Source organism: Aulonocara stuartgranti (assembly GCF_965226115.1).
Source record: "Aulonocara stuartgranti genome assembly, chromosome: 19".
NCBI classification, from domain to species: Eukaryota; Metazoa; Chordata; class Actinopteri; order Cichliformes; family Cichlidae; genus Aulonocara; species Aulonocara stuartgranti.
This window is the reverse complement of record NC_138955.1, coordinates 19,378,150-19,396,381: the sequence shown is the minus strand read 5'-3', so window position 1 is coordinate 19,396,381 and position 18,232 is coordinate 19,378,150. Positions and strand designations below refer to the sequence as shown.

General features: G+C 44.1%; 1 protein-coding gene across 2 annotated transcripts in view; it reads right to left on the bottom strand.

The window, feature by feature from the left end:
• Positions 1–11,344: 11,344 nt before the first annotated feature.
• The window catches only part of runx3 (RUNX family transcription factor 3), a 48,606-nt gene continuing 41,718 nt past the window's right edge, over positions 11,345–18,232 (bottom strand). For both annotated transcript variants that reach the window (XM_082517344.1, XM_082517345.1), the window contains one exon: positions 11,345–14,428. In XM_082517344.1, coding sequence (XP_082373470.1) covers positions 13,947–14,428 — 482 coding nt within the window. In that variant the 3' untranslated portion in view covers positions 11,345–13,946. The remainder of the gene's footprint in view (positions 14,429–18,232) is intronic.

Below are 18,232 nucleotides of genomic sequence, written 5' to 3'. Positions count from 1 at the left end.
CCTGACCTTCGCTCCGCACATTTACCTTGCAGTTTATGCTACCTTAGTGTATCAGAGCCTGCGGCAAATACCTGTCTGGTATGCTCTGTCTGTGTGGCTGTGCATTAGTTTAATGCTGTGTCTGAACCGTGTATTTTCACAATGCACCATACTACTGTTGTTCATTTTTAAAGGAATCAGGAAACGTCTGTTGGGTGTCTTGATAATCCCAGGTGTGTGTGCTTAACAGACAGCGCACGTATGTGTGTGTGTGTGTCTTTGTGCTAAAGTGAACTAGCAGGTTCTCTTTCAGAGTTATACAGCTCATCGAGGGGGAGAGAGAGGGAGAAGAGGTCTTTGAAGTTTTGGTTCTGCCATCCGTCTCCAGCTCTCAGGCTTTCTTTTCATGCCAGCCACTGCAGATGCCTGTTAAAGAGAAACACCCCAGCTGGCTCCTCCCTGCCATGTCTCTTTGGTAAAATGACAACAGGCTGCACTCACATGCCCCGTACTGACAGTAACGCTCCTTTCTGTTGTGATTTCTAGCTGGTAAAAGCATGCCAGAGTGCAAGCCCGAGTGCAGAGAAGCCTAGAATGAAAAGCAGCTAAAGAGCAGCCAGTATTAATGGACAAATCTGATCTCCCCTTTCTCCAGCTGCTCACCCGCCATTGCTGGTTTTCCTCTGATTTAAACCAGTGTCTCCTTTACACGCCAGCAACCATAGACGATGCTATGACATTTAGCTTTAACACTGGAGGAGGAAAGCAGCAGCAGCAGCAGCAGGAGGATGATGATGATGAGGGGAGATGTATTGATTACCCTTAGCTGTTCTTTCATAGTCTGTGCGCTTGGTTTGTGTTGGCTAAGCCCTCTAGCCTAATGGCTTTTAGACTTCCATTAGGTCGTTGCAGGCAGCGTGGTTTAAGTAAGTAACAAAAGGCTCTGTCAGAATGCTTTAAGCATTAATAAGACAGTCGGTGTTACTTCTCTGGTCTGCCAGCTCATCAGGAACACACCAGTCTGGATCAGGAAGCCAGAAGGCTGGTTTACTGTCGTCATCTCAAGCTTTTATTTGGCTATATTGCTCCTGGTAAGCCCGGAGCTGGATTAACTTTTAGACTTTGGGGAATTTGTTTCGATTGAGCAGTGAAAGCTGCGGCTCACTCACCCCGTAAACTTTGGGTCCTGGAACCGTGCACAGTAAAAATCCTGTCTCACACTGACAAACGTGAAGAAGTGCCAGGAGCTCTCGGCATTTGTATAGTTCACTTAATGAGGAGAGAGCTATGGCTCGAAGTAGGGAAAGAGGCTCAATAGGAATGGGGTGAGGAGTGCATTGTTTGGTGCTACATGGCAACAGACCCGTGTCACCAGTTTCAAGGAGGCTTTTGTGTTGCCGAGTTGTTTTCTGGTTCTACTTTTATGGGCATCTTGTTTTTATAAAAGTTGTTTATTAGGAGCGAGGTCCTACTTTTGGTAAAAGAAGCTGTGGCCTACACTGTTTCAAATCTCTGTAATTATTGGGTAGGTCTAGCTTTGATGGTGAACATGCTAGTATTTCGATATGTACACGTTTCCCATATACACTAACTTACAGCCCGTCTCATACTGGTTTGATTCCCTTTCAACAGTCTGTGGGCGTACGCTGCCGCACTGACCCATCAGTCCCAACAAACTCCTCTGCTTTCTGGATATTGTGTGGTCTGCATGTCTTAATGTCGCTGTGTCCCTGCAATCCCTCAAAGTCCTGAGCTTTAATGCATCGGTTACCGTATTTTTCCACCAAGATGACTGTCGCTTGCCGGGAAAGCTTCACATTGTGTGTATGTGCGTGCGTGCACTTGTGCCATTTTTGGACAAGACCCTGTGTTCTCTCTGCACCAGCTACGGAAGCCTCCAGGGTCCATTTCTTCTGTGGCTAGACCACATAACCTAGAATCCTGCTTTGGTTGGAAATGTGTCTGTTTTCTTTTTCATCAGCCATCATAAAACAGACAAACTCCCCAACTGTCTCCATCCTATATTAACAAGCTGTGTTTGGCCCTGGACTCATCTTAACAGCCCTTCTCTGGGTTTCTGCTGGTTACAGTAAAAATTAACACCTCCTCTACTGCAGGCTGAGGCTTTTCATTGTGTGGATCCAGTTTCTGCTAAGACCTGCTCAGTCATGTGGTCTGTTTATGTTTATTGCCTATAAGAACCTCCAGACTTTACACACTGTATGTAAATGATGTAAAAGGTCTGCACGATGGCACCCACAGGTTCTTTGGCAGCTGCCGTGGTGTTTTCTTTGTTGCTAAGTAGCATGCAAGTAAAACTGCAGACACCAAAGCGGCGCACAGACGTCTTGCTATTTATCAGATCGTTTTGTTTTTAAAAAACGTTCTGCAGAAAACACTGACGGCATGAGAGGTTGAGTTCAGTGAGTGAAATTAGTGGAGGTGAAACCAGGCAAACGACTTGCAGCCACAGCTGCCTGTGCTGGCATACTCGTCAGTCAAAGGGGCCATGCCCCAAACTTTAAGCCCTACTGAATCCGAACGGGTGAGTAATAAAACAATTAGTCCAAAGTACAGTTCTTATGAAGGGTGAAATTTGCTTTAGAGGCCAAAACAGGTTTTGTAGCAGATGGTAAACATGTGGGCACTCCTTGATTCAGCTTCAAGTGGACATTAGAGGAACTGCAGTTGTTGGCACTTTCACTTTAGCTTTATTTTGCAGACAGTTGCTGCTCGGGGTCTACTTTGGTATTGGGCAGTATTTACAGGACTGTACAAGTCTTGAGTTCTGCCTCATTTTGTTCTTATAAATTGCTTTGAAGAACAATTTTTTAAAGTGCTCTTGAGCACTTTTTCAGTCCATTTTCAGAGAAATATCACTTAACACTGAAATTTGAATTATTCAAGCATAAAAAGGCCTAACTCAGGGCATGAACCAGTGTTGCATCTACAGATAACAGACACTGGTGGCTCATTGCAAAAACACATCTGTCCTCGTTTCTTTAGCTGAATATATGAATAAACAGATTGACAAGCATAAAATAGGATTTTTGCAAGAGCGAGATGATTTCCAAAGAGTTCTTATCTGAAAACTTGGCATCTCCCAGCCTGGTGTGGAGTGTGTCCTTGAATAAATGAGAGGAAAGTGGACAAGCATGGCGCAGTTTAAAAAGCGGTTTAAGGATACGGTTTTTACAGGGTACAGGGAAAAGGTAGAGATTTGATAGGGTGTTCTTGTCTAATACTTTCATGTGTGTGCGCATGCACGGGTTTGTTGGTATGGGTATATATATATATATATATATATATATATATATATATATATATATATATATATATATATATATATATATATATATATATATATATATAATTGTAGGCTGTGTATCCTTGAGGGGTAATGGGGTTATTGAAAATGTGTATATGTGCATATGTGCGTATGTGTGGATAGATAGAAACATATATGTGTATATATTTAAAAAATAAAAATAAAAATTACACATAACATATAATGTAATTGCAAGGAGGTATTTCTGTAGTCTATTGATACTAGATAGTGGAAAAGGGGTGGGATTAAATAAGCTTATGCTTCTTCCTGCTCCTTTTTGAACATGGACGTTATTTGGAGTTGTGGTTGCTCGTTTTCCTTTTGTTTGCTTTGTTCATTTGTCTCTTTTAATTCTATTTTTTTTTATACTTTTTCAACATGTTCAAAATAAAGATTCAATCAATCAATCAATCAATCAATCAATCAATCAATCAATCAATCAAGTAGAGGACAAAAAAGGACACATATATCTAAAAGTCATGTCTCTAAATAGCCTGTAGTCCTGGGTGTCTCGTCAAAATCGATGGAATTATCAACACAGAAATCTGATGGCAGAAAAGTACGATCAGATTTTGATGCACTGTGCAGCAACATCTGGAAAGTGTCTGATTGGCTCCGTTTTTTCAGCATGACAATGATCCCAAACACGCTGCCAGTGTAGTAAAAGCATACCTGGATAGAAAAACACTATCAGTCATGGATTTGCCTCCAGAGCCTGGACCTCAACGTTATTGAAGCAGTGTGGGATCATCCTGACAAAGAACAGAACAAAACGCAGAAACATCCAAAGAAGACCTCTGAATATTCTTCGGGAAGCCTGGAGAAACGTTCCTGAGGACCAGAAAGAAAGCTTTCCTAAAAGAGAGTTCATGCTGTGAGGAAGAATAAAAGAGGTCACACCAGTTATTGACTTTCAAGTTTATTCGATTTGTACAAAGTTTATTTTTGCCTTATATACCGCATTTTCATTTATATTCCAGTTGGTGCGCCTGTTTTTCATTTCCATAGTCAAAATATAAAGAAATGAGGTGTGGCTCAAGACTTTTGCACAGCACTGTATATAAATGATCTTTTGATACTTGCTAAGCTTCCTCACATTCTCTCCTTTCACATGCTTTCTGCTGCTAGACGTGACCATTGTCTGCAGTAATTTTGCAGGATTATCCCCTCACCACGCCACCTCAGACATACTTGAGTGGCGCTCCAAGACGAGGATAAATCTACCTTGGCCTCTTGCTGGCTGGCTGCTCTCTGGTCTGCCAACCAAGCAAGGAAACAATAGAAGTCCAGAACAATGTGCTGGCTGCAGATCAGTAGGGGCCCACTTGGACTCTCCCAGACGCTACGTCTTATTTCCTTTTTGATTACTCACGCCTGCCTGATGAGCGGCACACTCACACTCCTCGCCGTCTGCCCGTGAGAGAACTCGCAAAGAAAAGACTTTTTGTCGGAGGCTGGTTTTGATTTGCAGGCTGGAATGCCTTTGTGATAATGTCGCAAGATTTGCTGGCAACGAGAAAAGTTGGGGAGAGCTGTGATGTGCACAATTTCCAATTTTAGGCACTCTCAGGTGTCAAGGCTGTCAGAGCATGTGTGCTTATGTGTGTCAGAGTGTTTTTCTGTGCCGATTTATGTCGCTTTAGGCTTTCAGGATATGCTCGTAAACAGTTTTTAAATGAAGGAATAATAGTACTGGTCAACTGTAATGCCACCCAAGCGTGCTGCACGCCTGCTGTGGGCTGGGCTCCCTTTGCCTTGGCTCTTGCTAACTCCCACTTCTCCTTGTAACCCCCCACCCCCACCCCCCTCACCGCCAGGCCGGAGGTAGGAAATCAAACCAATTACGGTTGTATTTAAAGAAAATTGGAGCAGGGCCGGAAAAGTGGGGGCATTTCCAAAAGCCACAAAAATAAAACTGCAGGGCCACACTTGACAGGATACATGGTGGCTGGAGAAGAAAACGTAAGGAGAAATCCAGTGTGAGCAATGAATGGCTACTATATCTTAATAAAGCAGTCAGAGCTGGTAATCTACCCTAGCAACAAAACGTGCCAAAAACTCTAATATTCCTCTGGATGTCATCAATAATCTGTTTCTGTGTCGGTCTCGAGGAGAGAGATTGATGGATTTTGCTTCCCGGTGGATCTGTTTGATGGATGGCGTTTAAGGGGCCAACCTTGTTTATATTCAGGTCTGCTGTGCCCCGCTGCGACTGGCCTGCCAAACGGCCGCACCTCATAACGTGGCTGAATGTGCCAAGAGCCCAAATCCTCCTTGGCGTGCTCTGCTGCTGCAGCCCCTGCTGCGGTGTGGTACGGGGTCTCTCATAAAACACAAACACCTGTATGCTTCATGACTAATGCACATGTGCGCACAATCCTTTGGCCAGTGTGTGTCACAGTCTGAAGCCGCCTTTACAGCCAAAAAGCTTGTCTGGGATCAGTTGTGTGATCGCCACCTCCTGATCTGATGCATTCTCTCTGTTTTACCTCTCCCCCCCCTCCATCGCTCTCTGATCCTCCTCCTCGCTGTCATCTCTCAGGAAAACCCCCTCATTACCAGGGCCCAAATGTAAATGCTTCATTTTCCATAACCCCACAATCCCTCTTTGTTCCACGGCCCATTTGGCTGTTATATCTCAGCAATTATTTCTAAATCTGAATGCTCCCAAACAGACTCCTCCAGATACTTGAAAGATATTTTTCTTCCTTCATCTTCCCCTCTGCCTCATGGGCAAAAACAAAAGGAGCAGAAATCAAGGTGTCTGGTGTCTGCAGGCCAGCATACCTCATGTGTGTAAACTCACGTGTACACACACACACACACACACACACACACACACAGTCAGCACCTTGTTCTACAGGTGCATGCATAGAAAACAAAAAAAGCACACACTCAGACAGACTGTTTACTTCACATGCACACACCATAAAGAGTGTAACATGATCTCCCATTAAGGATGAAAACAAACCAGCGAGTGGGAGGTGTCCCCCGAGGACATCCACAGTAGCTATAGTGGAACCATTGAACCATGGGAACTGGTTAGCAGAGCCCTTGCACACACACACTGTTGGCTGGAGATGGAAACACCAAAGTAATGGCTTTTAATCACGTCACCTGTCTAACGGTAACAATGGTTCACATTTTATTGGGTGTCAGCAGTAATTTGATTTATCCACACCTGGCTTTGATGATGTTTGACAATCAAAGCACCAGAATCACAACTGCGATAAAAGTGACTGCGAAGGAGAAAATGACGATTTAAGAAGTGCAACACTGATTATTTAGTAATGTTTAAAAAGATGCTTTAATCTTGTTGCTCTGTGTCAACCCACTGATTTCTTAACAGCCACTTATTAGGTAACAGATAACAACCACGTGGGTTTACTGTTATGTAGAGATGCAAAGGAATTGCTGACTTTGCTGCTTCCAAAGGAGACAATGAGAGCAAGAAAGGACGGGACAATGCAGCTTTTAACAGCCATCCACGTTCCCACATGATCCAAAACAGACTTAAGCAATCATCCTCATTTTACTCGCTGTTTGCGCACATGGATTAAAAAAAAAAGGAGTAGTAGTAAGGGAGATAGAAAGATAGAGAGTGTGTATGTGAACCACCAATTTAGCAAGTTCCCCTGCTCAAGTGAACACAGACCTGGTCCACAGGGATCCCCGTTTCCCCTCGCCGTCTTCCTTCCCCCCACTAAAGCCCCTACCATGAGCCTGGCAGAGAGCTATAGTGTGCGTGTGTGTGTGCGTATTAATTTCCTGTTTTATAGAGGAAGTAGTGTTTGCATGTACAGATCGTTATTCAGATTTTCTCTGTGAGAAAAAAGCACAGAAAAAAAAAGATTGTGTCAATTCTCATGAATCTGTATGGGAACAACGAGTATTGTTTCTGGGAAGCTGCCCTACTTTCTTAGTAAAAACATATTTTGGTTCACTGGTAAAGTGCAAATGCAGTGTCTAAATCAAACTGAAAAGCATGTCATTTCATTATTCCCATCAACAAAAAATCCCAAAACACTACAAACTATCGTCCTTTCATTTCAAATGTTCTACTTTTACTCCTTGACAAATTAATCAAATTAAGGGCAGATTGGTTTGACACAGACAGCTGTGGTCATTATGCAGTAAGGATAATCTGCATCCGAGCCAATAGGACGTCTAAATGAAAGTTAGCTGCTGTGGTCTTAGCCAGATTACCCTCTAACCATGGACTGAGCCACAGGTCGGCCATCCAGTGGTCTGATGGGTTTCTTTAAAGGCCTCCTGTTTTTGATTCATTTACATGTCTTGGTTTCCTGTGATGAGATGACCGAGTTTAGTCATAAGATTGTTTCGAGCGTCGCTTATCGGTGTCATCACACGTCTTTGTATGAGCGTTACTCAGTAAATGACGTGCAATGTGAAATTCTGTGAATTGCCACCACGGAAGGAAAAAAGAAAACATCCTGCAGCCATGCAGCCTTAAAAGAAACTCCTGTGGTTCGAAATCACGTCTCAGTTTCATTCGGGGCTGTTAAACCATAAAAACATGCAACATGGCAATATGGGCAGAAGGATGTAGGCTATATTATTGCTTTTGCATCTGCATCTGTGGAGTTATTTTCGTGTCTGTAATGTGCAGTCAAGCAGAACAGGTCTGCTGTGAAAAACAGGCCTGAGAGAATCACCATAGACTCTGTGATTTTTATTTTTATTTTTGCAAGTAAAATAAACAGGAGATTAAAATATGAATAAAGGAGTTTTGCTTGCAAATCTAAAAGTTTGTACTTGTTGCTGAGATGATTGTAGTTTGGAAGTGCACTGAAATGGGCTCCCTCTTGTTTACTGACAGCAAATGTTGTCAGTCGCCACTTACGATTAAGACGTGTGTGATATTTTTCAGGGTAGGTTAAGCTCAACAATATCCAGGTTTGTTAACAAAACTCTTAAGATTCAAAATAAAGGTTAGAAAAAATATTAATTTCTTTCCAAAAATCTGCAGATTATCATTTTTGCATTAAAGAAGTAATCATTACATTCTCACAGCTGAAATTAGGAACATATTTCACATCTTGGCTTCAAAAGTGTGATGATGATGATTCAGCAACAGTTATCGTGTTGTTCATGGCCCACGTCTCTTAACCTTTACATTTCCCCCTCTTTTTAAGCATAAATAGTCACAGGTAATGAAACATCCATTAATCAAACTGATGAGTAACAGCTTGACATATCTTAGGAAAATATGTTCGGTTGTAACCAAATATTTTCCAGGTGCTGTCAGTACACTGATGACATCACATGTTTTCCTTTGCTAAGGTTTGTTGAGATCTAAAAACAGTTTTTATTCATTTTTTTCATACATTTCCCAGCAATGCATCCAGGGAGACGGTTAAAATGCGACACGGCTGATTTAACAGATTGTTCTTTGGGAGACTTTTAAGAGCGACGCGTCTCCCATTGCTGCTGAATTTGTTTGTGTTTTTATGAGATCAGCAGCTCGTTAAGAGGTCACACAGCAGAGTGTCGTGCTGGCAGCTCTCCGGGTCCATCTGACACTGTGACCGTTGCTCCCGCTTTGAGCGGGAACCGACTCCTACAGTACAGCCCCGCAGAGAGGTGCTCCACTGTGGGAACTGGGAGTCGCCCGGTTCCAAAGATCAGTCTCTGTAGACTCGGCATGGATGAGAAACTACCTTCACTGGGATCCTTCTGAACTAGGAGAATTCTCTCTCTCTCTCTTCATCTCTCCCTCCATATCCCACTCTGCATCAGCAAAGCAGTGCTCTGTGTGAGAATGGTTGCATCACAGCTCTCGCGGTTTCTTAGCCCCTGGCCCCTGTGTTCCTCGGTCAATCTGTGGGAACCCTGATTTTGGACGGTAGTTGCTGTTCCCACCACCAGTCTGGTTAGAAAATAGACTGCTGGCCAACGTACCAGGCACCCAAAACAAGCCGGTTCAGGCCCACTGCTTCTCACGGGTTCAGGGCAGAGGTTGTTAGTGGCTCCAGAAGAGGCTGTAATTGGTTTCGCATGCAGGTATCATAGAAGCGACAGCGGATACTGTTATCATGAGAAACTTTCTCTGTTTCGCTTTGTTTGTGTCTTATTTCCAGTTCAGTGTTTTATCATCTTTCTTTTGAATAAAGATGAAAAATCCTGGAGGCCAATAAGCAACAGACAGAATAAACAAAGCAGTCGTTAGTTATTCTTTTCTATCGCCATGGGGCAAGTTATGCGTCTATTTTTTCAACTTTACCCACTTAAAAAGTGGTTTTGTTTGTCCTATACACCAATTCATCATGCCTTTTGACTACAATCACATCCAGACAGGCAGCCTGATCCAGGCAAACGCTTCCCCTCTTTCCGGGAGAGTTACAGTTTTCGGAAGAGGAGCAGCAGCGCTGCAGGAACAGAGAGAAGATGAAAAAGCAGCTCTGCTCGTGTACATCCATGACTAAGGCAGAGCCAGATGAGAGCCTCTCTGCTCCACACATGTGGACAAGAGAGTCGGGTCTCACAGAGTGTGTGAAGACAGCTGTAAAATTCCCCTGAGCCTGGCCTAATTGAAAGCTTATCATTTTCTCTTTGTGCTTCCTGAGTGGTGGGGGATCAGCGAGGGGCGAGGCAGAGCGCTTCTCTGTGATGAGACCTGGAGGAAACGCTGTTGTGAACTCGCACTGTAAAGTGGAGCTCAGACCGTCTTGGTGGAGGGCTGGTGCGAGATCTGTCAGCGGGGGATTGTGTGTGTCTGCGTGGAAATGCTTTGAGTGTGCAGAGTTAATTGAATGCAGTGTGTATCGAGGCTGCATGTGTGCATCCTGAGGCTCTGTTGTTCTGCCAGCCATAGAAGGCCTGACACAGACACACGCATGCAGCAGAAGCCACACAAAGGCGAAGAAAGGTGAGAGCTGAACGAGAAGAAAGGATGAAAGAGGCAAAGAAAGAGAAAATGCAAGCGTCTAAACACAGGAAACAAAAGAGTGAAAAATTAGTGAAAAACAAAGTGAAAGCCTTTCATGGCACATCAACAGGTGGCATTAGTTAAAGAGCGAAGAATTGTGGGTATTTGGTGTCAGGATAACCACATCTGAAATCAGACCACCCCGCAAGGTGGCATCTCAAGTGTTTAATCTTATGGCTCGGCTTCAAATGGGGCAAACAGATGGCATCGGCGCGGTGTAAATTAACAACCGCGCCATCGGTTAAAAAAGGCCGCCGACATTCCAAACTTCTGTATTGTTTTTAACAAGTGACGACTTGCCGACGTGCGCTAACATGGAGGCTGCCAGGGTGGTGTCGGATTCCTGAGCAGCGTTTTATTTACGCTCAGGGTACCACCGCGCTGACAGCTGAGGCATTTTCAAACCTCTGGGAAGCGAGAGGAATTGCCAGCGAGAGTTTCGCTAATGGGAGAGAGGAGGAGAATTATTAGAGGGTTACTGGGCGCAACCCAGCAAATGTAAGGTTATGAGATGAAAACAGTGGCATTCGTGGTATTTTTTCTGTGTGAGCCGAAGAAGTTAGAAGTACAGAAATGTGCTGGCGTGGAATCAGGTCCCATGGATGTTTATGAGGGTTTTCTTTTTCCTTCTTCATTTCTCAGCTGATGTGATGGTGTGTTGGATTCTGGAGATGATTTAAAAATGTACCCCCCCCCCCGTGTTTTAACTCTCAACACCTCGCCCTGTTAAACTACAACACCTCACAAGCCTAGGAGTACTGCTACACTGTGCTATTGTTTTTATAATTAAGCAAATAAATTCAAAGAATGTGGCCATAAATCTGCAACTTTAATCTAACCTAGGTGTGATTTATTCATTTCACTCCAAGAGTTCCTTTGAAGGGGCTATAAGGGTTCATTCCTGGACTCTGCTGAAGTAGCTGTAGCCTGTCGGCTCTATTTTTATGTTCTCTTTGAGCCTTTTTTCTGATTGGCTGCTCCCTGTAAACAAAAGGTTTCACAAGTGGGTGGGCGGAGCCGTGAGCATGAAGTGTGGCCATGTTTTACAAATCTTATCCTTCAAAAGAAAACAGCTTTGGAGACAAAAGTGAGACACATTTTTTTTTAATTAAAATGAATAAAAACTACATTATCGCAAACTTTACAAGCACTCAGTATAGAAGCATTATCGATATCATTACATACATGGTGAAATTTTTTTTAAATTAACATACCAGTTTCAGATGTACATGCTTTGAGCATCAAAGAGATGGAGAGAGCAAGATGAAGGAACATTTTGCTGGAAAGGGATTGTTTAAAAAAAAGTAACATTGTGCTCTTTAATTAACACACAATAAAAATACGATTTACTCGCACACTTGGGCTTGTTTGCAGAAGAAAAACAAAAACAATATTTTTTGCCACACATTTTCTCCATCGAAAACATCCAAACAGTATTACAGGCAGTTGTGAAGATCTTTGGTTTTTTGTGTTTGAAGGAACCACACAAATCTCAGTACGTAGGTGGTTTCTCTAGCTGCATGATGTTTGCCTATAATACAGTAAGGTTTTCAGGCACATCCAGGCCAAAGGGAGATGGGAATGAGACGCTGTCATTTAGAAAAAAACTAGGAATAAGGCAGAGGGCATACAAAACAGCTTGCATACTTTTTTTTCTTTACCTGAGCTGCAAATGCTAGCTTCTTTGGATCACTTCTCACTTTGACATTAAAGCTTACTTATTTATCACATGAGCCGCCAACTTTCAAAGTCATGAATCCTAATCATCTTCATTCTTGTGAAAGAGTTTCCTGGTAAATACTGGATACCTGATACTTCTTGTAGATATCTTTAGCACACCTCGTGCCAAGGCGATGTGTGCAGGCAGAGCTGGCGGAGCTACGACCCCCTGGCACTGACAGTAAATTAGACTGGGAGCCATAAAAGGTTTCAAAGCACTCACTGATTATTTAGAACAAAAGGACCGGTGCACAACAACAGAGGGTTTTTTTTCAACTGCCTCTGGTTTTGTAAGAAGATACCCCTTTTGACCCCACCTGTCTTCCTCCATCCCTTCATCCTCTCCTCCTAATTTATGGAAACACGGGATCACATGTGTAGCTAAAGGGGAAAGGCCCTCCCAGGACAGGGGGAATGCGCACACACACCTGTGGTGCAGGAATGTGTTTGTGTGTCTGATCACGAAATTATTTGGCGACTTAAGTTGATGTCTATATATCTATCCATGTTTAGTTCGGCACGCTTCTGGATATTTGTAAATGTATAAACCCAAAAATAAAGAGAGAAATGAAAGTTCAAACATAGTGCAAAAAATTCAGCAAATGGCTTTTTTGTTTTTTTTAAGCGCAGAAAGGCAATTTTGGAACTTTTTAAAAAGCTTACAGCTCTAGAAGATGCTGTTGGGCACTGTTCACTCAGGAATAAAAGTTTTAGTGCATCAAAGCTACATTGGAAGGCAAAAAATTACATTAAAGGTTTTGGTTTTTTTTTATAATTTAGTAGCAATATATTACACAAATTCCAAATTTATACTTAACAACAAAACATGGTATATATACTGTATATATATTTATATAAAAAAAAAAAAGGAAAGGCAGAGAGAAATGCTTAAGGATTTGGGGTATATGCATACATTTCCTCAAATTTTGGCTCAAATAAATATGAAAGGTAAACTGTCTCATCCAGTTTAAAAATACCAGACTAGGACTTTTTTTTCTTTAGAAAAGGGCTTGAATAAGAACATCAAAGGAAAAGTAAAGAGTAGAGACAACAGGACTCCTACAGAAAAACAAAAAAACCAAGAAACCCTCCTCTGCTTTAGTCTTTATACATTCCTTGAAATATCAGCCACTGTCCTGTTGAAGCGTGATTGACTGATGACGCGGCAGAGGAGGAGTCATATCTAAAAACGTGACATGTAAAATGCTTTTGTTTCTCAATAATGCAGCAGTTGTGTCGAAACGTCCACTGCGCAGTGTGGCTCCAAACACTAATGTGTCCATTTGGATAATAAATTAGGCAATAAGGTACTGCATAACCACCGTGAGCGCACGAAACAGCCTTGGGTGCAACTGACAATGTTTTCACAACTGACTCAATAATTTTTTACAATGTTGAAATTTGACAGAAATTAAAGCTTTAAAAAGGAAGGATTGCTACAGCAGTGCAGCCATGCCTCGCAGGAGTCCAGCCCGACTTCTCTCCTCCACCCGCCGAGTGAGCTGGATCGGTCTGTTTGAGGGATTTCTGCTGCGGTTTTTCAGTTCGTCAGCTGTGCTGATTGATCACACCTCCGCCGCCTTTTGTTCATTTGTCTTTGATGAGTACCTGTTTGCACAAGACAAATGAGGCCGGCACATTACTGCGGCTTCACTCGTTTTACTCTCTCTTCTGTTTACAGTCTCTGCCAAGTAACGCGTCAGCTCGTATGGCTTTTCCGGTTCTTTGACGGTACCTCGGTACAGTGCAGGAGTTCAAGAATTTACAAAACAAATAGAAGTCTTGGGGGATTTGGTAAAAGCAGAAGGTCTTTAAAGCGAGTGCCGGAGAAATAAAAGACAAACATGCAGCATTTCTCTTTTTTTGTTTTTTTTTCTTCTTCTTTTCTTTCAGTGTTCAGCTTCTTTTTTCTTTGTTCATCATCCTCTTTACTTTGTTTTCTCCTTCTCTTCTTGTCTAGCTGTCTGTCAGTCAGTAAGGCCTCCAGACAGATTCATCCAAGCGACCCGAAGCGCTCATGGCTGTGGGGGAGTTGCTGTGGCTGCCGTCGGCTTCCACGCCCTCGCTCTGGGTGTTTAGGCCCGGGTTCATCAGGCTGTTGGTCCCGCCAGTGCCTGTAGCCCCCGAGCAGGACAGTAGGCGGGTGGGAGAGCGCTCGCCCCCGGTATTCCCTGGAGCCACCATGGAGAACTGGTAGGATCCAGAGCCTGTGCCATAATACAGGTAAGAGTTGGACTGGAAGTTTTGGGATTGGTTGTTTGAGTAGGGTGGTGGCAGGTAGGTGTGGTATCTAGTAGAGGCTGACATGCTAAGGCCACTAATGCCGGTGCTGGAGGTGTTGGTGGAGTAGGGGAAGGCCCCGGGGTAGTGCATGCGGGGATCTGAGAAGCGAGGGTCGGTCAGCGGTGACAGAGACGGGAAGGTGGTCCTCTGCGGGAAGAGCTCTGTAGTCGCTGTTATAAAAACAGAGAAACAAAAGGTTGGAAAGAGCCAGAAAACATTCAAACTGCTCTTGCAATTATGAAACCAGCGACTCAGAGATCTCTCTTTTCTATTATTCACAAGAAAAAAAAGACCCACATTTCCAGAGCAGCAAATCTCCCCAGACCCCCAATTCTGAGCTCAAGTTTCTTGCGATATACCGGTCCATGGAAATGTTTGCTCAAAGTAATGAACTGAGACATTTCTTTGCTTAATAACAGTCATCAAGCACTGACAGCACATCATCCCACAGCCCCGTGCACAAGACTGAAGTTATGAAAAGGCCCCCTTGCCACAGCCCTCCCACCACTGCTTCAAAAGACGCAACGCACAGTTTTCTATCTTTTTCAGAGCAATGAAAAGAGGCATTGTCTGTAGTGAGGGGTGCTTTGTATAAACACAGACAGCTCGCTGCACTGTTGTGCGGCTTGTCATAAATCATATTTAGGTGGCAGAGGCAGACGGTCGCACTTGGAGACGGTCAGAGAGAAAGAGAAGGGGAGGGGACGCAGGAAGAGAAATTGTGTTTCTGTGTATATCTAAACTAATGTGTATCACAGTGAATGACCTGTCAGAGTCGCTGCCAAGTGTAATCTCACAGGTAACGAAGCACAGTGGAACCAGGCTGCTATGTCTGCCATTTCACTGCACACCTTCTCATTTATTCAGCTGGCAAAAGGGAAATAGAAATATTGCTGAAGGGTTCGGCTTGGCGGTTTGCTGCTCTGAGATTTGATGCCACTACTGTCACCAAGGAACTCAAACACCATATTTCCCTCCTCGCTCAGCTAAGGAGTGCTATTGGCTGATCTTACACCACCCGAGCTTGGGAAACGAACCCATTCACAGATTTATGAAAGCTGCCGACTGACACCTCCGATAGTATTTGTGTTTCAGTCCAAGTACAGCACCAGTTATTTTCCAAGTTTCTGCTTAATGTACTTACGATACCTTTGATTTATTTTCACTTTGTTTTAATTGCATGTAAGCTAAATGCTAACACTGGGAAAATTACCTGCTACTGTTGTGGTTTTACTGGCTTCAGACACACTTTTAAATTCCCAGGTAAAGGTGTGAAATATTAAGCGTTGCTTGGCAAGTTGACCGCGTCGAGTCTTTGTGTTCATGATACTCCGATATTTTCCAAAGCAATAAGGTGGCCTTCAGCCAGAACAAACGCCCTTGACCTGGTTGTATGCCATAAAGACTAGTGAGTGTTCCTCACACCTGATGTCAGCCTACAGTATGCGCTCAGCCCACGCCTGTGTACGCCCGTGGTTATTTGTTTGTCTGCGTGTGGCTTCCATGGGTCCAGTGTGCCCACATGACTTCAAGTGTAAAATGTGGATTTGGATGGCAGAGAAAAGAAAGCTTGTATTTGTCAAATAGCAAGCGCTTGCACGCCACAGCCCCGAGGGGGGAGAATGCCAAACTTGCGTGCCACGGTCTTGTTGAAATGTCTTTTCCCTGTGTCTGGAGAAGAGGGTCCATTTTCAGCTGCAAAAAAATCAGTTCCTTTGCAATTTCCATGGCCCCAGCTTTACTCTTTGTTTTTTTTTCAGCAACACATTGCTGCTGTTGAATTTCCTTTTTTTTGGGAGGGGATGAGGGAGTTAGTAGTGGTGGTGGTGGTAGGGGGGGCTGTTTCTTTTTCCAGAGTCTACCAGGCACAGGAGTCGAGCTCCGTATCTGATTTCACGCGAGGAAAATCCAAGCCCTCAGCTGCTGTTGATTCGGGTGAAGTGGAGTCAGCCTACTAATTCCTACCGGACTCTCAAAAAGCTTTTGCTCCCTCTCTCTCTCTCTCTGTCTGTCCCTTCATCTGTCCCACTCTGTGCTAAATTTAGGCTTCGGGGTGAAACCGGGGAGGCGTTCTGTGGCTTGGGGACACGACAGCTCTCGCTGCTGCCGCCTACGCCGCCCACGCCGCCCACGATCTCCGCTTAATTGAAGTCGGTGGAAATGTGTGGGCCAAACTGCGGTGGGGATCGACTCCTGTGTTCCGTCAGGGGAAACTGGACTGGACGCTTATCACAACACCTTAATGGGCTTATGCAGTCTCAGGTTTTTGGCTGGGAGCCCTGAGGAGTCTGGTACAGTACAGTAGCTCCCTCTGGAGGAGAGGGCTAAACAAAGTGTCCTGTAATTGAGAAGCAAAGTTTGCAGTCTGCTTTTTCTCCCTCTTGACTGCGTTGCATACCTTCCTGCATCCCCACCCTCCCCCACCCAACATAAGTGCAGGGTTTGCTGCTGCGGCTGTGGTAACGGTGGTGTATCTTTGGCAGAGAGGGTCTTCCTAACTGAGCCGAGTACTCGCTGCCTGTAACCTCTACGGCACAAAACCACACATGATCTCCATTAGGCTCATCTGAAACGTGTTGACTAAATTGCAGGGACAGGATAAAGGATGGACCCCAGAGGCCTAGCTAGCACAGTGTGTGATGTTCTGAGTGTATGAAGCGGGTAGCTGGGAATCGGGGCTTTTATAGAGAACACGGTGTTCCAGCATGAGCTCTGAAGTGCAGCGCCATGCTCTTTTTGAATTCTGCAGTGCCAAGGGTGGAGCCCTCCTCCTTTCTGCTTAGGTCAAGAAGTCCTCTAGTCCACACTCAAGCGTGTAACCCAGATATGACAGGAGGTTTGTCTCGTTTGCATACGGGAGAAACTGATTTTGGTTGTTAACACAAGGGCAGGTTTGAGGCGGTCACGTCTCTGTGTGTAATTGTGCACGGGCTTATGTGTGTGTGTGTATGCACGTGTGCCTGAATGTGGTGGCTGACAATGGGGGGGATGCAAATCCAGGCGTTCACCTGTGAAATGTTTACTCAGGCTTGATGCAAACTGTGACGGCCAGCACCCAGGGAAGGGTGTCTCAGGCAAATAAGTGAAAGGAGGAAAAAGAGAGAAGCCCAGGCTGGTGCGGCTACGTGGAAAGAGCCACTGTGCTGTGTAATAAGAATGTTTTCTAATCTTTTTCTCTGATATAATCCCTGAAAAGGCCCAGCTGCTCTGCATTGTGGACTCCCGAGAAGGGATTTAAGTCCTTTCACAAGCAGAAAGCGTCCGGTTGATTTATTGACTGGTTTGAACAGTGGATGCCATTAGCTTGAGAAGGCGCTGTTGATAATTGGCCGACGAGTACAGGGTAACGTAATGCCACGGCAGGGCCGGTGCTGCAGAATAGGAGACCCAAATGAACACAAATGATCTCCAGGTGTTTATTTAAGCGCCGAGGCTGTGGAGCCGGAGCATCATGTCGGATGCAAATACCGATCACCTCTGTACTGTGGCAACACGGTCGGCAGCCCCAAAGCCTCATCCACGTTAGCACTTTATCATGTGAGTGCGGAGGATTTTGCATGTTCTCAACTTGTGACATGCAACACAAGCAAGGGAAAAAGAAGTTTGTGATTATAAAAACCCTGAGATTTCCCTAATGCGTCGACACACGAGGTGACGCGATTAAAATATTTTTTTGTTAAGTAAATCTTTTTCTGCGAGAGATACGATACTCACTTGTAAAGTGACTGGTGTGATGTATTTGTTAACCAGTCATTGGGATTGTAGCTACATGAGAATCGCTGTTGTTAAATTTTTTTTCTCACTGCTGCTTCCAGTCTCTCACACAGCCCCGAGTGCCTTTGCACAGACGCCAACAAACACGTATAATTCTGCTGTGTCAGTGCTTAGACACATTTCTTTAGACATTGCGTTGTATCTGATAAAATGCAGAAAAGAGAGCAAGAGCGCAGTGCTAAATCTAAAAGTCATTTTGT